The sequence below is a fragment of the Canis lupus genome, chromosome 36 (assembly GCF_048164855.1).
Source record: "Canis lupus baileyi chromosome 36, mCanLup2.hap1, whole genome shotgun sequence".
Taxonomy (NCBI): Eukaryota; Metazoa; Chordata; class Mammalia; order Carnivora; family Canidae; genus Canis; species Canis lupus.
This window is the reverse complement of record NC_132873.1, coordinates 15805526-15829829: the sequence shown is the minus strand read 5'-3', so window position 1 is coordinate 15829829 and position 24304 is coordinate 15805526. Positions and strand designations below refer to the sequence as shown.

General features: G+C 35.7%; 1 protein-coding gene across 3 annotated transcripts in view; it reads left to right on the top strand.

Moving 5' to 3' along the window:
• The window catches only part of ADAM23 (ADAM metallopeptidase domain 23), a 166902-nt gene that overhangs the window by 97495 nt on the left and 45103 nt on the right, over nt 1-24304 (top strand). For all 3 annotated transcript variants that reach the window (XM_072813171.1, XM_072813169.1, XM_072813170.1), the window contains exons 7-14: nt 2724-2796; nt 6486-6562; nt 8594-8659; nt 15845-15916; nt 17926-18089; nt 19016-19100; nt 20050-20140; nt 22545-22593. In XM_072813171.1, coding sequence (XP_072669272.1) covers nt 2724-2796; nt 6486-6562; nt 8594-8659; nt 15845-15916; nt 17926-18089; nt 19016-19100; nt 20050-20140; nt 22545-22593 — 677 coding nt within the window. The remainder of the gene's footprint in view (nt 1-2723; nt 2797-6485; nt 6563-8593; nt 8660-15844; nt 15917-17925; nt 18090-19015; nt 19101-20049; nt 20141-22544; nt 22594-24304) is intronic.

Here is a 24304-nt window from a genome sequence, read left to right as displayed (position 1 = left end):
TATATACACACATCAGATCATTATATTTATGCCTTAAACTTATACAAGATTACATGTCAATTATATCTCAATAAAATTGGACAGAAAAAGGAATCATATACTCTCATGGTGTTGCTCACTAATAGAATAAAAACAAATCTGAAATTTGATCTATATTCGTTAGGTATTGTAATGGAGGCTTATGACCCACTGGGCACTATTTTAGGTGCTGGGGATATAATGGTGAATAAGATAGACATCGAGCGTGAGCTTCCTGGAGCTTACAGTCTACAGGGGAAGACAGGGGTATACAGGTTGAGTAAATAATTACATACTGTGTGTTTTAGATAGTGATATGGCCTAAGGAAAAAGAAGTGAAGCCAAGGAGGTAGAGTTAAAGCTTCAGGGTAACTATCCATGGAAGAGCCAAATGAGATGGTACTTTTGAAGGAGGACTTTCAAGAAATTAGGGAGCTGAAAGGACATTATAGGAGAAGAGCACATGCAAAGGCCCTGAGTCAAGTTCCTAGTGTGTCATAGGAACTCTGAGGAGCTCAGTTGGATTGGAGAGGAGTGGACAAAGGGAAGAATGGTAGGAGATGAAGGCACTGGAGGGTGTCAGTAGGGAAGTCATATCAGTGGAAAGGACTGCTAATGTGAAAATAGTATTTCGAGAGTGATCGAGTCAGAATATTGCAATCGTTTGATGTGGAACAGAAAACATTTTTTTATCTTTAGAGGTTTTACCTGTAGATAAAATAAGTTTTGAAACAGGCTCTAGCCATTTAGGCTATTGATAATTGCAGTTGAATAACATTTTTTTTGTGGCAATGTATATTCAAACATGATGTGGATTTCAAATTTGAGACAACAATGTCATTACATTTTGAATGTTTAAAGTTTGCTTAAACCTGTATCATTTTTCAACTATTAAATATAAAAATTACTGGATAGCAAAGACAACTACCCCTAGATAAAGGCATTTTGACTAATTAAAGTGTTTTTCCCCTACTCTCTTGGTAGGTAAATAACTTGTACACAGCCAGATTATTTGACTCGGTCAGCAGAACAGTCAACTTTGATATCTTGCATTGATGAATGGCCCTGTTACACTAAAAAATAAAAAACAAAAGAACCCAAAGAACAAAACAAAACAAAACAAAAAAACAAAATAACAACTCCCTAAGCTTCAGGTTTCTAAATATGTAAAATAAGATGATTTTTCAATGCATCCCCAATAGAGCAGTTTTGTAGGTTTGATGAATAAACAAAGGTATGTGACTATGTTTAATAAACTGTTGAAGAGATTTATAAATACCAACTATTATTGTCATAGTATTTAGAGCGTCGGTTTTACATTGTTATACCCCTGATCATATTCTTCAGGGGCTGATTGTTCCATGCCTACTGCCTTTTCTCTTTTGCTTTCTTCCTTACTCCCTACCTTTTGTTAATGAAACAGTCTGTCTTCTTCACTGTGGGAGAGGGAAAGGAACAGTGCTTAAAGTTTTAAATTAGTCAGTTTAAGAAATTCTGTTGCTAATCCAGTTGTGAGTTTCATTGCTCTGAGTATCATTTCACCTGTTACCAGAATTAAGAATTTACTGAACTTGAATTTAGATTGTTTGATGTTTAGTTTATTATTGCTGGTTTTAGTATGCTTTAGTATGCTTGACTTACTAGTCAAGTAACATGGATGGGATATTTCTAATAAGAATTCATGTTATCTCTCAAGTAGTGAAGAGCAAAACTCTTAATTATTGTGAGTCTCATATGTAATCTATTTAGAATACTCTTTTTATAACTATTTTTCTGCCCATGAAACTAATACATTGTAGGATATTTGGAAAAGCAAAATAAGCAAATACTTACCTACATGGTAATTATCCATGATCCCATTCTGGAGAAAGAATTTCTCTTCACCTTTCAGTATACACTCTTTCAGTTTTTCAATGATGTGGTCTCACATATTTTTAAAATAAATTGAATCATTATTCTGTAATAGGATTTTAGCTCAATAATGGATCTCTCTGAGCCACAATATTTTTGTTTGTAAAATAAAGATGAAATATGCATTATATAGAGTTCTTGTGAAGATTAAATCAGGTAACATGTACATTAACAGTGTCTGGCACATATTTTGCACTCAATAATGGAAGCTGATGGTAATAATAGTACTGGAAATAAGATATTTCTAAAAGTGTGGTTTCTAGGACAAAGGATATGAATATTTTCAAGGTCGTTGATAGACATTGCTAAATTTCTCTTTGAACTATGCTCCCAATTCATTCCTATCAGCAGAGCATGAGAGTGCTTTTTACCTTGCAACCATAATTAACTACAGTTATCATAATTTTAAAACCTTTGTCAACTTGACGGCAAAAATTGGTATATCTTTTTTTTTAATTTGCATTTTGAAGGAGTATTTAAGCATTCATCTTTTTTTATATGTTCATTCACTGTTTGTTTCTTTCTTGTGAATTTCCTATTCATGGCTTTGAAGAAAGCTGAGGTTGCAGAGAAGCTAATGAAACTATGCTTTTATCTACACTGGGGCAATTGGATGGTGCTCTGTTTTTTTGAATTAAAGTTTCAATAAGACGTACTTTTTATTTTTGATAGCGAAAACATTAGCATATAAATGTTCCCATTTAAAGAAGGATATTGGAGAAAGTTCTAACACTGTTCCAGAGAAGCTTAATCACATCTTGCTTTTTAATTGTCTACAATTGTTTTTGTTACAGAAAAGCACAGGTCGACCACATATAATCCAGAAAAGCTTGGCAGGACAATATTCTAAGCAAATGAAGAATCTCAGTAAGTTTTAATTAAGGTAGCCATTTAATCTTATGTAATAGGAGGTGTGCCTCGATGAAACTGGGTGCAGACCAGGCTTACTGGGCAGTAGAAATGCTCTGTGGTCAGTAGTGTGGATGGGCAGGGGAATAGATTGTGACTGGTGTGTGCACAGATAGTCATTGCCGATGGAAATGGTGACATATGAAGCCCAGGGGTAAACCTCTGTTAGGAACCAGACAGTGTGGCTAAATTTAATGGTGATTTGTAATGAAGCTCATCCTTAAATTTCCCTGGCAGTTTACTGATTTTTTGACAGTTTATATTGTCTCTCTCTTACGCTCTGGTCCCAAGGCATCTTAAGCATGCTGATGTTGACAAAAGCTTCTTTTGGATTATTGGGTTATGTGATATTACTTCTGTATATTAATGCCAAAAGCCTTTAATAATTTATGCAAAATCTTATGCCATACACTATTTTTAAATCTCAAATGAATTTAGCACACTGAAATGCTCTTAAATTTTCAGATATTGAGGGTCAGGTGATTGTAGGTCAAATATGCATATTCCAATGAATCTTGAATGGCCCATTACATTTTGATGATGTTGAAGAAAATGATATTTGAATTATAAATTATAATCTGTGCATTACAAATAGAATTTGATTTGTGACCATGAGAATGTGAAATGTTTAATGACAGGCGTACGTTTTTCACCTTGGTTTATTTTGATTTTGAGGTGATGTGTGCTATTAATGCTGCTATTTCTCCACGTAGTATTTTTATTTTATTTTTTTTTCATCATGATAAGTATATTCTTTAATCCCCATAACCTACTTTACTCATTCCCTCCTCCCATCTCCCTTCTGGTAGACATCAGTTTGTTTACTGTAGTTGAGTTTCCTGGTTTGTCCCTTTCTTTTTTTCCTTTGTTCATTTGTTTTGTTTCTTAAATTCCACTTATGAGTGAGATCTCATAGTATTTGTTTTTCTCTAATTTATTTTGGTTAGTATTATACTCTCTAGCTCCATCCCTGTTGTTGCAAATGGCAAAATTTCATTCTTTTGTATGGCTGAGTAATATGCCAGTGTGTGTGTGTGTGTGTGTGTGTGTGTGTGTGTGTATACCACATCTTTATCCTTTCATCTATTGATGGACATTTGGGCTGCTTCCATAGTTTGGGTATTTTAAATAATGCTGCAATAAACATAGGGTGCATGTATCCCTTTGAATTAGTGTTTTTATATTTTTTGGGTAAATACCTAGTAGTGTGATTGCTGGATTGTAGGGTAGTTCTGTTTTTAACATTTTGAGGAACCACTGTACCATTTGCCAGAGTGGCTGCACCAGCTTGTATTTCCCACCAACAGTGCAAGAGGGTTTCTCTTTCTCCACATCCTCGCCAACACTTGTTGTTTCTTGTGTTTTAGATTTTTTCCATTCTGACAGGTGTGAGGCGATTATCTCGTTGTGGTTTTGATTTGTATTTCCTTGATGAAGAATGATATTGATCATCTTTTCGTGTGTGTGTTGGGCATCTAGATGTCTTCTTTGGAGAAATGTTTGTTCATATCTTCTGTCTGTTTTTTTACATCTTTTTTTGGAGAGAGAGTGCATACAGGAGGGAAGGGACAGAGAGAGGGAGAGAAAGAAGCCCAAGCCAGCTCCATGCCCACCCTGTAGTGCAATGCAGGCCTTGATCCCATGACCCCAAGATCATGACCTGAGCCAAAATCAAAAGCTGGACACTTAACTGACTGAGCCACCCAGGCGCCCGTCTTCTGTTCATTTTTTAATTGGATTATTTGGGTTTTGGGTGTTGAGTTGTATCAGTTCTTTATATATTTTGGATACTAGTTCTTTATCGGATATGTTATTTGCCAATACCTTCTATTCAGTAGGTTGCCTTTAAGTTTTGGTGATGGTTTGCTGTGCAAAAGCATTTTATTTTGAGAGCGTTCCATTAGTTTATTTTTTATTTTGTTTCTCTTGCCTCAGGAGACATATCTAGAAAAATGTTGCTATGGCTGATGTCAGAGAAATTACTGCCTGTGCTCTCTTCAAGGATGTTTATGATTTTAGGCCTCACATTTAGGTTTTTAACCCATTTTGAGTTTATTTTTGTGTGTGATGAAATAAAGTAGTCCCGTTTCATTCTTTTGTGTGAGGCTGTTGTTGAAGAGATTTTCTTTTTTTTCATTTTATATTCATTCCTCCTTTGTTGAAGATTAGTTCACCATGTAATTGTGGGTTGATTTCTGATTTTCTGTCCTGTTCTATTGATCTCTGTGTCTGTTTTTATGCCAGTACCATACTGTTTTAATTACTACCACTTTGTAATATAACTTGAAATCTGGAATTGTGATAGTTCAAGTTTTGTTTTTCTTTTTCTGGATTGCTTTGGCTATTTGAGGTCTTTTGTGGTTCCATACAAATTTTAAGATTAGTTGTTTCTATTTCTGAGAAAAATGCATTGGTATTTTAATAGGGATTGCAGTAAATCTGTAGATTACTTTGGGTAACCATATTTATTCTTTCAACCCATGAGCATGGAATGTGTTTCTATTTCTTAGCATCATCTTGAATTTCTTTCATCAGAGTTTTGTAGTTTTCAGAGTACAGGTTTTCCACCTCTTTGGTTTAGTTTATTCCTAGATATTTTATTGTTTTTGGTGCAATTGTAAATGGGATTGTTTTCCTAATTTCACTTTCTGCTGCTTCATTATTAGTATAGAGGAAGGCAACAGATTCCTGTACATCGATAGTGTATCCTGTGACTTTATTGAAGTCATTTATCGGTTCTAGTAGTTTTTTGGTGGAGTCTTTTGGGTTTTATATATATAGTATTATGTCATTTGCAGATGGTGGGAGTTTTACTGCTTCCTTACCAAGATGGATACCTTTTATTTCTTTTTGTTGTCTGATTACTGTGGCTAGGACTTCCAGCACTATGTTGAATAAAAGTGGTGAGAGTGAGCATCCTTGTCCTGTTCCTGACCTTAGGAGAAAAGCTCTGTTTTTCAACATTGAGTATTATATTGGCTGTGGGTTTTTCATATATGGCCTTTATCATGTTGAGGTTGTTCCCTCTAGACCCGGCTTTGCAGAGAATTTTTATCATGAATAGATGCTGTAGTTTGTCAGATGCTTTCCCTGCATCTATTGAAATGATCATGTGGTTTTTATGCTTTCTCTTACTGATGTGATGCATCATGTTGACTGTTTTGTGACTATTGAAACATACTGGGGTCCTGGAAAGAAATCCCACATGATTGTGGTGTATGATTTTTTAATGTATTATTGGATTCAGTTTGCTAATATTTTGTTGAGGATTTTTGCTTCTACGTTCATCAGGAATATTGGTCTATAGTCTTTATCTGATTTCGGTATCAGGGTTATTATACTGGTCTCATAGAATGAATTTAGAATTTCTTTCCTCTTCTTTTTTTGGTAATAGATTGAGAAGAATAGGTATTACCTCTTCTTTAAATGTTTGGTAGAATTCACCTGTGAAACCATTTGGTTCTGAATTTTAATTTTGGGGAGAGTTTTTTGATTTCTGATTAAATTTCAATGCTGGTAATTGGTTTGTTCAAATTTTCTGTTTCTTCCTGCCTTAGTTTTGGTACTTTCATACAATATTTTAAAAACATAATGCCATTGCACTATAGTTAGGTATACATTTTTGTATTTCTTTCTCTTTTACACAGGTCTGGAAAGCAATGACCAGTGGCCCTTTCTGTCTGAATTACAATGGTTGAAAAGGAGAAGGAAGAGAGCAGTGAATGTGAGTGTGGCATTGAATCACAGATGGGGCCACTTCACTCAGTTAAATTGTGTGCCTGAAATCACACAGTATCTTAGTTTATCTAAAACAGTTTAGATTTGGGCAACTTCCTCTTGCAAACCAAAACAACAAACCAAATTCCTCCTGTGTTTTGAGTCTTACAGGCATATTGCTTTTAATTCAGCTTTTTCTATTTGATGTAAACTGGTTACAGTGTCCCTTGAACTCTGATGTCATATGAGGAATGTATTGTTTTAGCTTCATACTCAAAACATTTTCTTATGAAGATGGCAGTGCATTTTTTTCTATTAAAACTACAGCAGACTTTTTTATATGACTTATATAACATCATATGAAACATTTTTGTTAACCAAAAAAGTAAGGGGAAGTGTTAGGTTTTAAAATGTTGGCTAATGATGCTTATTTGTATTTCTTTCAAATTTAAAGCTCTTTTGTACCAGAATTTGAAACTAGATATGTTTTTTCTGAGGAACTATTTGACCATTAGTATCATGACGGTTACTAAATAAGAATCATGTAATTATATAATCAACAACTGTAGTATAGCTCCCATGTATTGATAAATGTATAGGAGCTTTGTAACTGAAATTATGTTCCTAGTCTTTTTCATAATAGATTAGAAAGCTGTAATGATGGGGACTGTTTCGTAATTACATGGTGAATGCTATGTAACTGAGAATTAATTCCACAGCATATAGATTACATGGTAATTTACTAGATAACTTAATGAGTAATTATACTGAAAATTGCACATTTTAGATAATGTTTTGCTGAATGTATTTTTTGGTGAAAAAATTAGACTACCAGTCATCAGAAACTTAGTTACAGGTTAAATCGTCCTCTCTTTTATGAGCCTATCTTCACATTGTGGTGATTATGGTTACAAATTTTGTTTCTCTACTTAGAGTTTTTTTTTTTCTTACTCTTGAAGATGTGGTTGGTAATAATAAGTTTTTTTAAAATTTTTATTTATTTATGATAGTCACACAGAGAGAGAGAGAGAGGCAGAGACACAGGCAGAGGGAGAAGCAGGCTCCATGCACCGGGAGCCTGATGTGGGATTCGATCCCGGGTCTCCAGGATCACGCCCTGGGCCAAAGGCAGGTGCCAAACCGCTGCGCCACCCAGGGATCCCAATAATAAGTTTTATATAGGCCTCTGACACTTCACTACATTCCACTCTTATCAAATATAAACAGATCAAGGATCTAGTACATAAGGAAAAAAGAGTCATCATTACTGATTTTCCAGTTTCAAAAAAAGTCCAAATGAAAACTAAAATGTTTGGCACTTGCTCTTAAAATTATGTAGTAACAATGAAAATTTAGAAGAATTTAGAAAATAGTAATTGTCAATGTTTGTTCCTTTGAGAAGTTGTGTGGTTAAGATTTAGTACATTATTATTAAAATTTCACTCCTTTGAGTTAATGTTTCTTTTGACTATATTGATAGCTGTTCCACATGTACTGTACTATTCTTATTAAATGAGTTTTAAGTAGATTTCCTTTGAAGTTTTAAGTAGATAAGAATCTTTTTTATCATATTTTAATGCCAAAGAAATAGATATTTATTTATTTTAGCAGAATTATACTGTACATTTTTCTCTAGAATATTTTTACATATGAAAATAACATGCGCTGGAGGCGCCTGGCTGGTTCAGTTGGTAGAACATGTGACTCTTGATCTTGGGGTCATGAGTTTGAGCCCCATGTTGGGTGTAGAGATTACTTAAAAATGAAAAAAAAATCTATTAAAAAATAACATGGGCTTTTCTCTATCTTGATGAGTATTTTAATGATAATTAAATATAATTCTTTTATGAATACTTGAGTATTTATCCACACTTTACAATCACTTTCTTTGATTTTGCTGACCAAGTTTCTTCCAGGGTGTTTATAATGTAGGCAGCAAAGCAATTTTTTTTTTGAAATTCATAGTCGATCTACAAGTTAGTAGTGAGCATCAGAGATGTATCCACCACCATTCTGACTAAATTTTTATATTCCACAGCCATCTCGTGGTGTGTTTGAAGAAATGAAATATTTGGAACTTATGATTGTTAATGATCACAAAACGGTAAGAATATAAAGAATCAGTGAGTTTTAGACCTGACAGCTTGCCTAAGAAAGAATACATTTCACTTTATACTTAATCATTATTTATTTCTTATTAGGGTCAATATATTTAGATGCTTTATTTCTTTAAAATTATTGAATGACGATGTATTTCATGGTGTTGGGAAACATTGGGTTTTATAGTATTTTCACAACTCTAAACTTTCTTTTTAATTAGTGGCTTTAATGAATGGATTTAACTGTTCGTTTGACATCTTTTACATACCTTTCTTTAAAATTCTTATTTTAAATAAATAAATAAATAAATAAAATTCTTATTTTCTACTTTTTTCATCTACGTATTTGGGCACTACTTTCCAATTTTATTCCATCTTTGTTCTGAGAACATTGTTTTTTTCTTCCTAATTATGACTTGTGGCAGATATAATTATGGGAAGTAAAGATGCATAATAAAGGCATATCCAAAGAGACTATACTTGATGATTTATCTTCTTTAAATTTTGGAAAGATGAGTAATACTGTGTTACTTTTATTAAAGTAAACTGTGATTTAATGGGTCATCTCAGTAACATTTAAGAAACATGAAAAATAATTATTGCCTCCATTTGCCCTTCTTGAAAATAGAGTAGAAACCTTTTCTTTCTTTTTTATTCTCAAAGATTTCATTTATTTATTTGAGAGGGAGAGAGAGTGAGCACGAGTCAGGGAGAGGGGCAGAGGGAAAGGGAGAAGCAGGCTCCCTGCAAGCAGGGAGCCTGACATGGGGCTCCATCCCAGGACTCCACGGATCATGACTGGAGCTGAAGACAGATGCTCTACCAACTCAACCACCCAGGCGCCCTGAGTAGAAAATTTCTTAACCATGTTTTACTTAATCATGTCTCTCATAGATTGCCTGAAGCCTAGAGCTTTCTAAAAAGTCTTGTCCAGTAGGCTGTTTGCTAGTATAACCAACACTTGGGGTATGCTTAAATGTGTAACACCTAGCTCTCTGGGAAAAAGCCTTGATTTATAATGTTTGCTGATACCTGTGGTGTAGATACTCCCATCGTGGCTGCTTTCAGGTTACTGAAGTGAGGTCACTAAATGAGGAGTTGGGAAAAGTTGCATCCAGTGGACTCCTGTGAACCATTGGGAGCGGTCTCTCGCACCCCATTGCTACACTTTTCAGACTGTGTTAGGCTAGTTGTACTTCTTGTTGTAATTATATAATTTAAGAAATTGTATAAACCAAGACAAAGAGTAGTTGTTTTTATGAAAACTGAATTACATTTCTGGAAAGATGAAAATCTTTTAAGAAATACTTGAAAGTCAGATATGGGTGAAAAACTTATAAAAGATTACAACAAAAATTCAGATTGCTTTGTATATATCATTAAGTACTTGTTTTGCTTTAAGGAGACAAAATTAGATTAGTAGATGATAGAATAAGATTAGTAGAATTACTCAGAAAAGGCCTTGAAACCATATATTTAAAAATATGGTGACTTAATTTTTTTTACTTCTTTTATTTTTATACTTTTATTTGACTCTGTATGTTAGCAGACATTTTCTATTAATTGCCAAGTATTAGTTCAGTTATGTTGAGTATTATTCAGTAGGATACCTGCTAATTTTATATGCAGATTTATTTTATTTTCCAGGGGCTTTTAAATATATTGCTTGACATATTGTTAGAAGAAACAGTGGAGAAGTCCTCTCTGGTAGGAAAGAAAACCAAATGTGTAGACAACCATTTTAGATAATGAAGGCTAAACTAGCAGTTTCAGAAGGACACTAATTTGCTTGAAACCCCAAGATAATTTTTTCATCTGAAGTATTTTTGTTGATTGAGGCATTGAAGTTTTTTTGTAGCTGATTCTCACTCCTTAGCATTGTGGCATATTGCGAAACTATGGCTTTAGACACTTATGCTTTTTCTCATATCCATTATACAAATACTTTTAAGGTAGTGGAAGGAATAATTATGATACATGCAATGCCTTTAAATTCACAAAGTACATTCACATGGAGCTGGGAATGGATAGAACACTTTTCCAGCCCATGACTTGCATCTCCACGACTCCTATTCCACCATACTCTAGTAGGAATGTACATAATGGTATCAATCAGAGTAGATGTCAGTAACTGTAAAAATAGGAAAAGATAATTTTTTAAAAATATTGAATACTCTAAATTTATTTCTTAATCCTTTTAAATGAATAATAAAATAGCACCCTCCCACTTAAAATATCATATTCGTATAAGGAAATTTTCTGCACATTATACCATATATTCTGTGATAAAGTTACCTTCTTTATGATACCAAATTTGTTAATGGTAAACCTTGGTAATTATATTATTATTATTATTATTATTATTAAAATTGAATGAGAACTAGTTCTTATCTGTTCATCTATCTTTGAAACTAGAAAAACAGAACTGTAATTTGCACTGATAAACTTGGAAGGAATACATAGTAAGAGATGTAAAAAAAAAAAGAAAGCTCTATTTTTGAGTAGTAATAATACCTAATATGGAAAGAAATTACATAAGATGATTTCTACTATTTAAATAAATACTACATCTAGGCTAATAGGACAAAATATTCCTTTTGTTTTGAGACCAGGTTACATTCTAGTTCCAAATAAGTGTGTCATTTTATAAGGATTTTTTTCTTTTGAGAGGCGAGAAAAAAATTCTTTTAAGGTGTGCTTTATATGAAATTACAAAAATGAAGATTGTTTTTGCATTTGATTGCTACAAAGAAGGAGTAAACCAGAACATGGATCAGAGTACTGAAACTCCCATTTTGAAAGTAAAACTGAACTAGAATAATTAACACCTGTTTTTTTAATACCTTGGAGATTTACTATTGGTTTTAGAATGATCATCCTTGAAATGACTCATCATGCCATCTTTGTGCTAGATGAGGCGGCACAGTTGTTTTGATAACTGTCATCAAGCTCTAATTTTAATTTTTTTCAAAAAGCAAATTTCTTTAAGGGTTGTAATTGTTCAGGAAGGAAAAATAAATTTGGCACTTTAAATGTAAATTATTTTCAGTGATCACAAAATGTGAAAGTAAGTTTTATCATAAATGGAGATTGCACATTTTTCTTTGTATGAAAAATTATTTCTCATTCATGCAGGATATAGAAACATTTTGCCTACATTCACTTTCAAGCTAATCTCTTTAATTCAGAGTAACCCAATATTGGCTCCCTAAAAAAGGCAGACACCTTATTTTGAGGAAGCATCATGTTATCAGTGGCTTTCAATTAGGAAAGGAAAATCCCTCAATTTTGTAGACAGCATCTTGGTAGCTGGCTGGTGGAACCTAATTTGTGAGCCAATTATAGCCTTGATAAGGGTCTGCAAACATTTCTTTGAGCCACTTGAACTTGAGCTAAATATAAATATGAAAAGCCTATTCTAATAGAAAATTGGTTAAAATATTTTAAAGTGCATGAAAAAAGTTTTGCTTACATTTTTGCTGTATCCTTACATATTCATCAGAGAGTACAAGTATGTTATAACTCAAATATTTTTCAATTTGAACCCTATTTAAAAACTGCTATACTTTATAAGCACGGGAACAAACTCTGAGTTCTCATCAAGAATTGTGATTTATTTGGAATATACATAAACTATTTTATAAGAATTGTTAACTGGAAAAGTTTATCTCCTATCTCAACCCAGAGGAGGCCATTGAATTCCAGCTGTGTGACCTTGGATGACTTCTTTGTCCTCTTTGAACCTCACTGTCCACATTCTAGAATGGGGCTAATAAAACCCACCTCACAGACTTGTGAGGAGCAAATATTTGTTATAGGAGAGACACTTATAGATCCTAGTAAATCCTAGCTGCTCAAGTAAGTGGAACTTCAAGTGAACAAATCTTGTGGGTATTGCTAGTTGTCCTCTTTTGTGCTTTCTCAGCAGCAGTGGACACGGGTGATTACGCTCCCCTATTTGAAACATTTTCTTCATCTTTTGGCTTCTGTGATGCAACAGCTCTCCTCACTGGCTGTTCCTTCCTAGTTTTGCGCCTCTGATTTCTAGAATTAGGGGAATGCTCATAGCTTGGCTTTGATCTATCTTTTCTTTCTATAGCACTCCCCAACTTGACCACTTCCAGTCTCAATCTTTAAATAATACCATGACTTTAAGGACATCTGGGTGGCTCAGTCGGTTAAGCATGTGACTCTTGGTTTCGGCTTGGGTCATGATCTCAGGATTGTGAGATCGAGCCCCACGTTGGGCTCCAAGTTCAGTGGGAAGTCTGCTGGAGATTCTGTTCTCTCTCCCTTGGCCTCTGCCCCTCCCCTCCTCAAAATAAATAAATACAATCTTAAAAAATATATATCATAATTTCAATGCCTCTACTTTATGCCTCTAGCCTCCTGAGTCAGTACTTAACATATCCAACTGTCTACTTGCATTCTGGCTTCAATATTGAATAATGTGTAATATTTCTAAATCAGAACTTTTGATTCCCTAAATCCTAAGCTTCTCTTCGCCTAGTCTTTCTCATTATTTTATTTTTTTAAGATTTACTTATTCATGAAAGAGAGAGAAAGAGAGGCAAAGACAGCAGCAGAGGGAGAAGCAGGCTCCCTGCAGGGAACCCGATGTGGGACTCGATCCAGATTCCAGAATCATTCATGCCCTGAGCTGAAGGCAGATGCTCAATTGCTGAGCCACCCAGCATCCCTCTTTCTCATTATTTTAAATGGCACCACTATTCCCCCAGCTGTGCTAGTTCGACCTGGGAGTCATCTTTTATTATTCTCTTTCTTCACCTTCCACATCCTATACATCACCAAGTCCTGGGAACCCTACCTTCGTAGTGTGTCCACTCACTTCTGCAGATGTCCAGCCTTCATTATCTTTTACCTGGATTCTTGCTTCCATGTTTGACCCTTTCTATTCACTTACCCCACACCAGAGGGAACTTTCTTTAAAGGAAGTAAGAAATGTGGAAATTATGAAATATGAAAAAAGTGAAAAGCATCACGTTTTGATAGACTTCAAAAAAGACCTAATTTTGTTAATTTTGTAAACGTGTATGTCATGTTTTCCCATAATCATTATACTACAAAAAGAAGCCTCGAAAATGGACAAATTAATGTTCAGAAGCAAAATTAAGTTAATTATAATAGATATATAAGACCACCGCCTTAGAATAGGTATCAGTTAATATTTTTCCTTTCTTTTTATGATGTGTGCTTCTTAATGTCGAGACTTTTAACCTTTTCATCACCCCAAAGGGACTTAAGGTTGCGACTTCTGCTTTTACTTTAAAAGATATCTTAGAAATTTTTTAATGTGTGGAATTTGCTGGACAACTTAAAATGCTTAGCTATCTACAACAACTTCTTTATGCTAGGTTTGAAAACTCTGTTAAAGTGCCTTAAGATTTTTAGATTAATCTGATATTTTTGGGCCAGTTACATGCACCGATTGATGTTTACTATAAAATAATACAAGAAGACAGTTTAGATCAGATTATGATACATGGTGGCAGCAATAACATCAAGTCTGAGTCCGTTCAGGCTGCTATAACAAAACACTGCAGACGGTGTCTTTTGAGTAATAGAAATTTATTTCTCACCATATAAGGGCTGATAAGCCCAATATCATGGTGCCAGCATGGTTGTGTTCTGGTGAGGACCTGCTTCCCAATTCATAGCCAGCACCTGCTGTGCTCCACTTTATCTAGTAGAAGGGGCAAGGGAGCTCTCTGGACTTTCCTTTGAGGCACTAGTCCCATTCATTAGGGCTCCACCTCATGACCAAAGCATTTCCCAAAGGTCCCACCTCCTAAACCATCATTTTGGGAGTTAGGATTTCAACATAGGAATTTGGGGGGATACAAGCATTCACACTATATAGCCAGTGTTATCAGTGTAAATGGTGATAAATTAGTGAATGCTATCAATAACAGTACTAATTTATTGCTCCTTTTTCATGGGTTGTCAGTGCATAAAGCATTACAAAAAATAAATATCAAGTATGTAAACATGAAGACACATTATTTGTTTTAAAAAAACATAGTACCCAGGGTGAAGAGAATGAAATGAAGGGAGCCTGACAAACTTATAATGTGAAAGTGGGCAAAGGAGGGAAAAAAGGAATTTCAGGAGTTTCCAGTGTAGGAACATTTTTAATCTTTATGAAAAATTGTAATTTTAATAATTATGATTAAAAGTAGATTTTGAAGATTTATGGTGCAAATCTGATTTGGTAGTTTTGAGTGTGTTTTCCTTTTTCCTCAGTAGATGGTGTGATCCCCCTGTCATAGACTTTAGTTTTCTTTTTTTGTTTGTCTTTTTAAAAGATTTTATTTATTTATTCATGAGAGATGCAGAGAGAGAGGCAGAGGGGGAGAATCAGAGAATCACTTACCCACTGAGCCACCCAGGTGCCCCTAGACTTCAGTTTTCAAATGTCCTCTCAAAGATATACTGTGCAGTATTCTTTGTTAAAACTTTAGCCCTCCGGGTGTTGTTATAGACTTGTTCTATTAACTTATTTTTATTTATTTTTTTAAATAATCATAAATAACCATAAACCATCTTAAACTATACATGTACTTCATTTTTCCTTCTTGTCCCTCCTTTGTTCTGACATGGAACAGGTCAAAAGCAAAAGGCTTCATTTGATGGAGGCATTCTTCTGAGAGAATATACTTAGATGTATAAAATATGCATTCTATGTCATAGACAGTATCTAAAGCGCTGCCCACGAAATTTTCTTGATCTGTATCTGATCTTGAGTTTCAAGGGAGAAGGGTGTCCAGTTGGTACTACATTTCTTGGCTTAGCCTTTACAAAGGTAAACTGTAAAGGTGGTTTCGGTGAAAACAAAAAGATTGCCTTTGTAGACATTAAGACTGAATTAACAATTTCTCAGGCATAAAGCTTCTCCTACAGATGTCTATAGGTTCTCGCCATACTTGGAGGTGGTACAGGTGTTTTAAATGGAGTTTTGCAAAAAAAAAAAAAAATAAAAAATAAATGGAGTTTTGCTTCCTAACAGAGAAATCAAGTAGAACACCACCATATCCAACATGGCACAAGTTAAATTGTCTATTTTTAATCCCCATTTGTACTATTGCTCTGAGGTGTCTGCTTTTACTGAATTGTGAAATTTCCAGTAAGTTATGATTTGGTAGTGACTGATTTATCCTTTTCCCCTCCAGTATAAGAAGTATCGCTCTTCTCATGCACACACCAATAACTTTGCAAAGTCCGTGGTCAACCTTGTGGATTCTGTAAGTATCCCAGTTTTCTTGAACCTATTTTTCCAAGACAGAATGGTTTATATATTTGTTATTTCCTTGTTACTTTAATTCTTCCTTGGGCAAAAGTAAAAATGCCATCCTTAAGATCATCTGGCTAAATAATTATTCTAAGTGATACCTACACCTCTTTGTCTAGAAGGGCAAAAACACTAGAGAAAATTATCTGCTAAAAAGAGCGTCAATTACACTTGGCAAATGAGACTCTGTTAATGATAACCAGTTGAGCCTATTGTCTTAAATATATTGCAAGAGAGCTAATTGATTGAGGTGGAGAAGGTTTGGAGAATATAGGAAATACAAGGTTTGTTTTTTTTTAAAAAAACTCAAATTTATTTTCTTAGTGGTAAATGCTTCAGATTTTATTTCTGGATGACAGAATTAAGTGCAGTCCTCAAAATAAAACTTTTTGAAACAGTAAAATATGTATCTCCTTACAAAGACTTCTAACTCTATAAATCGTTCATATCGGTATTTTCCCCCCTCTCATTTTGTAAATTACAGAGAATAATGGTTAATATTTTCTTCCTTTTTCCTGATCTAGGTAGAATTCCACAGATGTGAATATTATCTGTTATGTTCCAATACATAGTTCAATTTGGTTAGTCGTAGATTAAATATAACATACTACTTTGTATTCTAATGTAAAGTGCTATTTTGTTCAATTAAATCTATTTTTATCTGATATTTATTGTATGTTCCCTCTTAATTGGGAAATAAAAAACTTTTTATGAATTGCCAACTATCTAAATGATACTTATTTTCTCCAAAGAACTGCCTTCTTTTCTGTCTTTGAAACAGTCCCCCAAACCTTCGATCACTCACAACATATGATAGCTGTAGGCACAGCTGAATAAAGGTATAATACAGGTGGATGGACACAGTGTATCATATAGAGTTAGGATTGAAATTCTTAAAGCCAGTTTACACCTGGTTTATTAATCTTCTGTAATTTCAGCTCTTGTCAGCAGTCATCTCAGAGGAAAACTGAAGTGAATATGGAAAAAAAGAATATTAAACACACTTTTTTTTGTTGCCAAAGCTGTTGACTTGGTAGCATCTCTGTGTCCGTCATTCGACTATGGTTGAATAGAGCCACATCTTGCAAAGTGGAATTTTTATTTTGGGTGATCATATAAGGTTCTGAAGCCAACCAACTAATTTTTAAGAGACATCATATTTAACTCGCTTGTTATAAAATCATCATAGCTTCAGATTGACTTAGGGACGATGATATTCCCTTTCTTTGATGTATTCAAAGATCATCCATTATTTTCTGAATTAGCTTGAAAATAGGACAAAATGACAGCAGTCTTTAAAGTTGCTTAATTGTGTAAAATGTTTAGCTTTTGGAGAGAAAGAGAACAGAAAGATGCAATTGAAATATTGCGAGTGATGCCACCCTGTGGTTAGGGGGAAGTGGGTGATATGAATGTGCTGTGTTCCTCTTTTAGCCAGCTCTTGATTCCCCCACAGTGTTATTTAACGTGTCCTGTCACAGGGCCTCCAAGGGCAAGCCAGCCATGTTGCTGGTGATTGTCCAAGGATTTAGTGATCCGTTCCAGTCCTGCAGGAATGACTGGTCATACTGCACTTAACTCAGAGCCAGTAGGTCAGGCTCCAACGTGTTACCTCCTGTGAGGTTTGGAAGAGTGATTTTACTAAATCCTGTTTTGAATTTATGTCCAGACTTTAAAATCTTGACATCCCTACTGTCCATCCCCTAGTGAGATACCTGGCCAATAAATGTGCTGCTTTGGGATTGAAATAGTGTAGGAGAGGCTGAGTTGTGTGATTATTCTTTCTTCCTTTCTTTTTGCTCTTGAAAATGAGAAAGGGAAGATGATTCTTTATGATGAGCTAATCGTGACCTCATGTTCTCCTCTCACCTCCCCTCCTGTCCTTCCACTGACTCTGAATCACTGACTGTGCATGTTTGACCCAGTGTTTCCTCCTGCACCTGTCCTGTTGTATACCCTCAGATTTACAAGGAGCAGCTCAATACCAGGGTTGTCCTGGTGGCTGTAGAGACCTGGACTGAGAAGGATCATATCGAGATCACCACCAACCCTGTGCAGATGCTTCATGAATTTTCCAAATACCGACAGCGTATCAAACAACATGCTGATGCTGTGCACCTCATCTCGTATGTACCTGCGGTCTATGTGTTGACATTTATCTTTATCCCCTTAATTATATCTGTTAAGTTACACGTCAGTGTGTTGATCTTGAATTGAGTCCTCTCTCTGGTTACCTCAGTAGCAGGGAGGTAAGTTGTCTGGTGCTGGGATGGTAGTTCCGTAGTAGTAAGATTTACCTTCAGAGCACATTCTTACTTTCACACTTTCCATCCTCCAGGTCAACTCATAATTCAAGGTGGCTGCTGGTGCACAAGCCTTTATGATAGGCATCAGGAATACAGGCAGGGAGGAGTGCAAAAGAGCCCTCCTTCCAGCTGAGTGAGCTCCTTTAAAGCAGATATTCTGAAAGCTTGGACATATCCATTTTACCAACAAATCATTTCCTGGCTCTTGGGTACATGCTGCACGTAGCTGCAAGAGAGGCCAGGAGATACAGTCTTTTGAGGCGAACCATTGAATAAAATTGAGATTTTTATCATTAAAGGAAAGGATGACCAAACTTTCTTTCGATATAATCAGTGGTTTCCTTCTCTGCTCATGGAAAAGCTGTTTTTAGACAGTTCTCCAAGGTTCTATTCTGGAATCAGACCAACCAGAGTCCTCTTTCCTTGTCTCTCACCTTAGCTCTTTACTTCTTTTTCTCTCAGTCTAATCAGCAATATATACTAATTTATAAATTTATAGTTTATAATAATCAACCATTGCTTAGTAGATGCTCAGTTAATGTTGTTCAACTGAGATTGCTGCACATCACACAGATTTCAAGATATTTATGACCACATAAATCTAAAGGTGTTTAAAATGTAGTTTTTGATTTCTTGAGGGAGGATGGATTTCAGCGTTCGGTGTAGAAGAGTGAGTAAACCTGTCTTGGGAGAGTTCATATGATGGTCACTACATTGGTTTTCTGATAGCACTTCCTTTTCTTTAGGCGTGTGACATTCCACTATAAGAGAAGCAGTCTGAGTTACTTTGGAGGTGTCTGTTCTCGCACAAGGGGAGTTGGTGTGAATGAGGTAAATTTGATCAGTTTTCTTAAAGTAGAGCTTTATCTTTGCATCTGACCTCTTTCTTCCCTGTGGCCTAGTTTATATCTTTCTCAGGTTTGTTTAAAATGACATTGACATCGAGAATAAGGTATGAGTGATTCATATTAGTAAATAGAAACCAAAGTGGCTTTTGGTGTTCAAAAAGAGGTATTGCTTCATTTCATATTGATAGTTTTTCGTGTTTATCAGGTAAATGCATGCCAAAGAGTGGTCCAGAGATTTTTTCACCTCTATAGACAAATTTTTATAAACTTATTATTCCTTTTCCAATAATTTTAATCTATAATGCTCTCCCATGCATGTTAGATTTAACTCATTTAAATCAAAGAGTTTAGGATTATATTTAATCAGTGTCTTTGTTTTCTTTCTGTGTACATTTTTATCTTTATGCCTTCTACCTATCTCTCTGTAGAATTCATTGGAACAAATATTTTCTTAGTCTTATTGTTTGGATTCCAGTACCTTCCTTTATATCAAGGAAATCCTTACACCAGTTGGCAACAGCATCCAAAAAGCTGAACCAACTATCTCTAAACCCTGATTAATGCCAGAATGTATTATAAGGTTATCCCCACAGCCATCATCATTCAGTCAAGACCTCTCTTGGCATATTTGTAGTAAGTTGAATTTATTGTTGGTTTGGTGTGAGTTGAATCAGGGCATAGCCTTTTATGGCTTGTGTTTTATGTTTCCATGTGAGAGCATCAAGTTCTGAGAGATGCCACATAGTAAAAGAGGCTTTCTGCTTCTTGGGCCCAGCTGCAAGGAAGAAGCGATAAGGAGCATATGCCATCTTTTGATGCTGTGAGGCTCTATTTAGGGAACTGAGATGATATGTAATGATCATTAAGAAATAATAACTAGCTTTGTGCACTCTCTCAAATGTCTCCCACACACTTTCAACTCTGAAAAACAGTATGGTCTTCCAATGGCAGTGGCACAAGTATTATCGCAGAGCCTGGCTCAAAACCTTGGAATCCAATGGGAACCTTCTAGCCGAAAGCCAAGTATGTACATTGACCTTCTTATTCACTCTCATGTGCCATTCTGTCTGTATACTGCATGTCCAGTCAATAAATAAATATTTTTCATTCCTAACTCATTATAGTTTAATTGTAATATACCTTCTTCCTCTTAAAAGACTATCAAGTGAGCAATTTAAGGTAATTCTTAATCTGTTTGAGTAGTAGATATTTCCCCTTAAAAATTCATAAAATCATACTCATTTTCTCAGAGCAGGAGCAGCTCTTTCTCACATTGCAGAGTGTTGAGGTTTGGCAGGGGATGAATACTCACCCTCTGGATTCTAAGCAGTGGAATGTAGACACTAGGTGCCAATAAAGTTCCGTTGGGGAGTTAGTAATAGTATAGCTGGATCAGGAAATAGCTTAGGTCTAGTGTCAAAAGGAGCTCCAACTCTAATTAAACTTCCCCACCAACCTACCTCTAACTGAACTCACCCACGTGGTCCCATCAGAAAGGTTCAAGAACAAGCCTCCCTCCAGGCAGCCCTTCCCTAGGGCCCTTTAAGCCTGGAAGCAGGTGGTAGAGGATAGCCCTCTAGTGGGCAGGCAGTGCCAGGAGGGAATCCAAACAGGGCCTCAGATCCCATCCAGTGGAAAAAAGCATCCAGTGACCACTGGTGTCACTCTCTTCATTAATCAGAGGAGAAGAAGTTGGAAAGATAGGGACTGAGCTTCCAGTGGCAAAGTATCCAAGGCCCACAATGGTTTTAGGAGTCCATGAAAAATTTCAATTTCTTTAAAAATCAGAGTAAAATCCAACTTGGATTATATTCCTCTTTAGACTAACAAACTAGTAAAATACAATTTCGAATACTTTTTTTTTTTTTTTTTTGGTGGCATGAGGCAAAAGTTCCTAGGACCCACAAAAAGTCATACGATCTTGTGGAAAGGAAGACTGTGGTATTCCTTCAAATTATTTTCTTAAGTGAAAGTCTGCTCCCCTCTGTGAAAATATCAGATGCCCAAAGTAAAGGTCTCCCTGCCCACCTCAGCAACCCAAGGAAGAGAAGGACAAAATTCTACTGTAACTTTATCCTACGTTTTATGTCTTTTTGACTACTATCAAATAATTGTCATTAATGCATAGTGTTATGGAAACTTGAAACAAAATACGTATCCAGGGTCTTCTCGATTCTCTTTATGGGCATATTAATTCATCACTTTATGGGTATATGAAGTCTGGTGGCATTTAGCAAATATCCACAAACTTTCGTTTATTAATATCAGGGTATTAGGCTCAGGGTATTTGCTTTCCCAAGGAAACACATAATACACTTTAAAGGAGGTATTTTGGGTTTCAGCAGCTGGGATAGATGGCTTGAAGATCAGAGGAGAATAGGGCCAGATTTCTGACCTTGTTTGAGAACCCTGGGGCCAGGGAGAGGCCAGTGCTGGGGTCCGCTGAGGGATGTTACCGAATTGGGTGAGAGGGTGGGGTGAGAAGTAGAGGTTCAGGCCCAATGCCTGGAGTAGTTCCTTCCTAAAATGTTTTAGTCCTTTATGAATTGTTTGTTTAGGTAGATAGTTCATTAGTTCTGAACTTTGACTTTGAAAAAATCCATTGAGAAGTCCCTCTTTAAAAATATCTTTGTCTATGATAGGAAAGAGAATAGGAAAAAATAAATGGAAAGCATAGCCCATCACAACATCAGTATGTCAGTCTCTGGCATCTATGTTGAGTTTGTGATTGTTGTTTAGTTTAAATGACTATTTGTGCTTTTATTTTAGAATACTCTCTTTTCCTAAAACTTTTAGCGGAGGGTCCTTCACATCTCTGGCTGAACCTCACTGGGATTCTAGCAAATGGGATTCTCTCCTGTAACCTCCAGGGTGCTCTGTTGGGGAAGTTTCAGTGGTGACTCATTACATCTGTGCAATAGAGCTTTACAGCTCACTGAGCGCACACCTGAGCTTATCTTGTGTGAACCCCCGGAACCACTCTGAGAGATAGGCAGAGAGGCTGTTCCCCATTTTCCAGGTGGGAATACGGGAGACCCAAGAAATACTAAGTCACTTGCCTGCAGGACTCTCACTGGGTAGAACTTGGACTAGAACTCAGGCTTTTTGTTTCTAGACCAGGCTACTTTCCATTACACATTGGAAATAGGAACTTTATTGAGTTTTCTGAGTCACAAATATGAAGGGAGGGATAGTTGTATTTCTTGTCAGCTGTTGTCTTAGGAAATAACCTATACTTCTGGAAAAGATATAAAGAAATTTTGATTTAATGGAAATAGTTTTTGTTTGGTGGGATTTTACATTCTGTATCTACAAGACACAGAATTGGTAAATAAGGAATTGTCTCCAGAGTTGCAATGCAAATGAAAGATGTGACTTTTGTTGTTTCTCTTTTCTTCTGTTGCTTTTTATCATTTCATTGGTCTAGAGTGTGACTGCACAGAATCCTGGGGTGGCTGCATCATGGAGGAAACAGGGTAAATTTTCATTTTACCTGCATTTGATATAGGCCTTTCACTGACATTGCTGCATATAATTAGATGCAGAGTCTCTCAGGTACTGGTCTTGTAGGCTCAGCACTCAGTATAAATTCAATCATTAAATATCTGATATTTTAAAAATGAAAGGACTAATTCACCTTATATTTTCATTTTTTAGTTAAAGTTGTTGATAAGAGTAAAATATAACAACTTCTACTTCTGTTAACCTTTAAAGAAAGCACATTATTAAATGCTTCTAAGTTTAGTAGATACATTAATTTTTTAGTGCACTTAGAATAAGAGCCAGTTGTCTGCCTGAAGCAGTCCGTGAAAATCAATTTAGTCGTCAATTTATATTTTAAAGAAGTCACGAATAGACGTGTTTGCTGTAGGAAAAATTGTACCGTACTGTTTATATAATCAATACAGCATTTTTTAAAGACAGATTTATTGTGTCTAAATTAGGTATCTTCTATTGATAGACATTTGAACATTTCTCACCTATCTCCTCTCTTCTTATGAGGATGCTTTGAGAACAGAGCCACTGCCCTGGAGCTGCTGTTGCATCTGTGAGCCAAGGCCTGGAAATATTGCCCCCGGCCCCTGCCCCCATGGGAGCCATTCACCGAAGGGTCCCTAAGCTAGAGCCCACTCCTACTAGATGGAAGAGGTTTTCCCACCCATGTGTCTCTCCTGCTTCTTGTGCCTATGCCAGATATCTGTTCAACACATCGCCCATTTCTGGTCCTCCCCCTATCCTGAGGAGCCCCAGAAGCCAGAAGCCCTGACCTACTAGTATAGAGTCCCTTCCTTACTCCTCTACCAGGAGTCCTGCTCATGGGGAAAAGGGGAGCGTGAGCGTGAGGGTTTGCAGAGACACTCAACCATTCTGCTGGCTGCTTTAAAACATATGTTTTTAGAAATGTGGTTTAAACATGAAACTGTTAGCGTGCGTGCTCCCCTTGTTTTTGTACCATAATTTACTAACATTATGGCTTAAACAACATTTTTGAGAACTACAATATAGTAGGAAGGTAACACCATTTATAGTATTGCTTCTCTAGGGAGACACCTTCTGTCTTCTAAACTCCCAGTTTTTAAATGAATTTTTGGACTGACCGCCCAGAGGATATAATAAAACTATTTAAAGTTTACATATATTTTCTCGAGTATGCATTTCCACATAGTTCCTTTAGGAGATTATTGTCAACAATGGCAAAAACTTTTCCTACTTCCATATACTACCCTCATGCATCAGGATACAAAAAACATTTAGATTACATCCTAGAATAAGTGGCCTGTCACTCTCAAATCAAGTACTATGATAAACACACCCAAGGAATCAGTGTGTATGACTCAGTTTAACCTCAACCATGTGTGTAACATCTCCCTATGTACTGACATAGAGATAGTTTGATTAATTGAATCGCAAACAGGCTCATACTATATTCCTAAGTCATGAGTATGTTTGAAGTTGAGCATAAAAATTAGAATTACCTAATTCTAATCAGAAGGAGCTTAAGCCTAATTCTGTTTTTACTGTGTGTATGTGGGCAAAAAACAGATATCCACATATCCGTGTACATATTTGTGTCTGTGTATAAAAATAGTATAATACTTCTCTTTAGATTTCCTGTTTGCTTCAGTGGTGTTGCTGATGCCTACATTATATAATCTTTAATAGATTGTCACAATTCCTTCCTCTAAG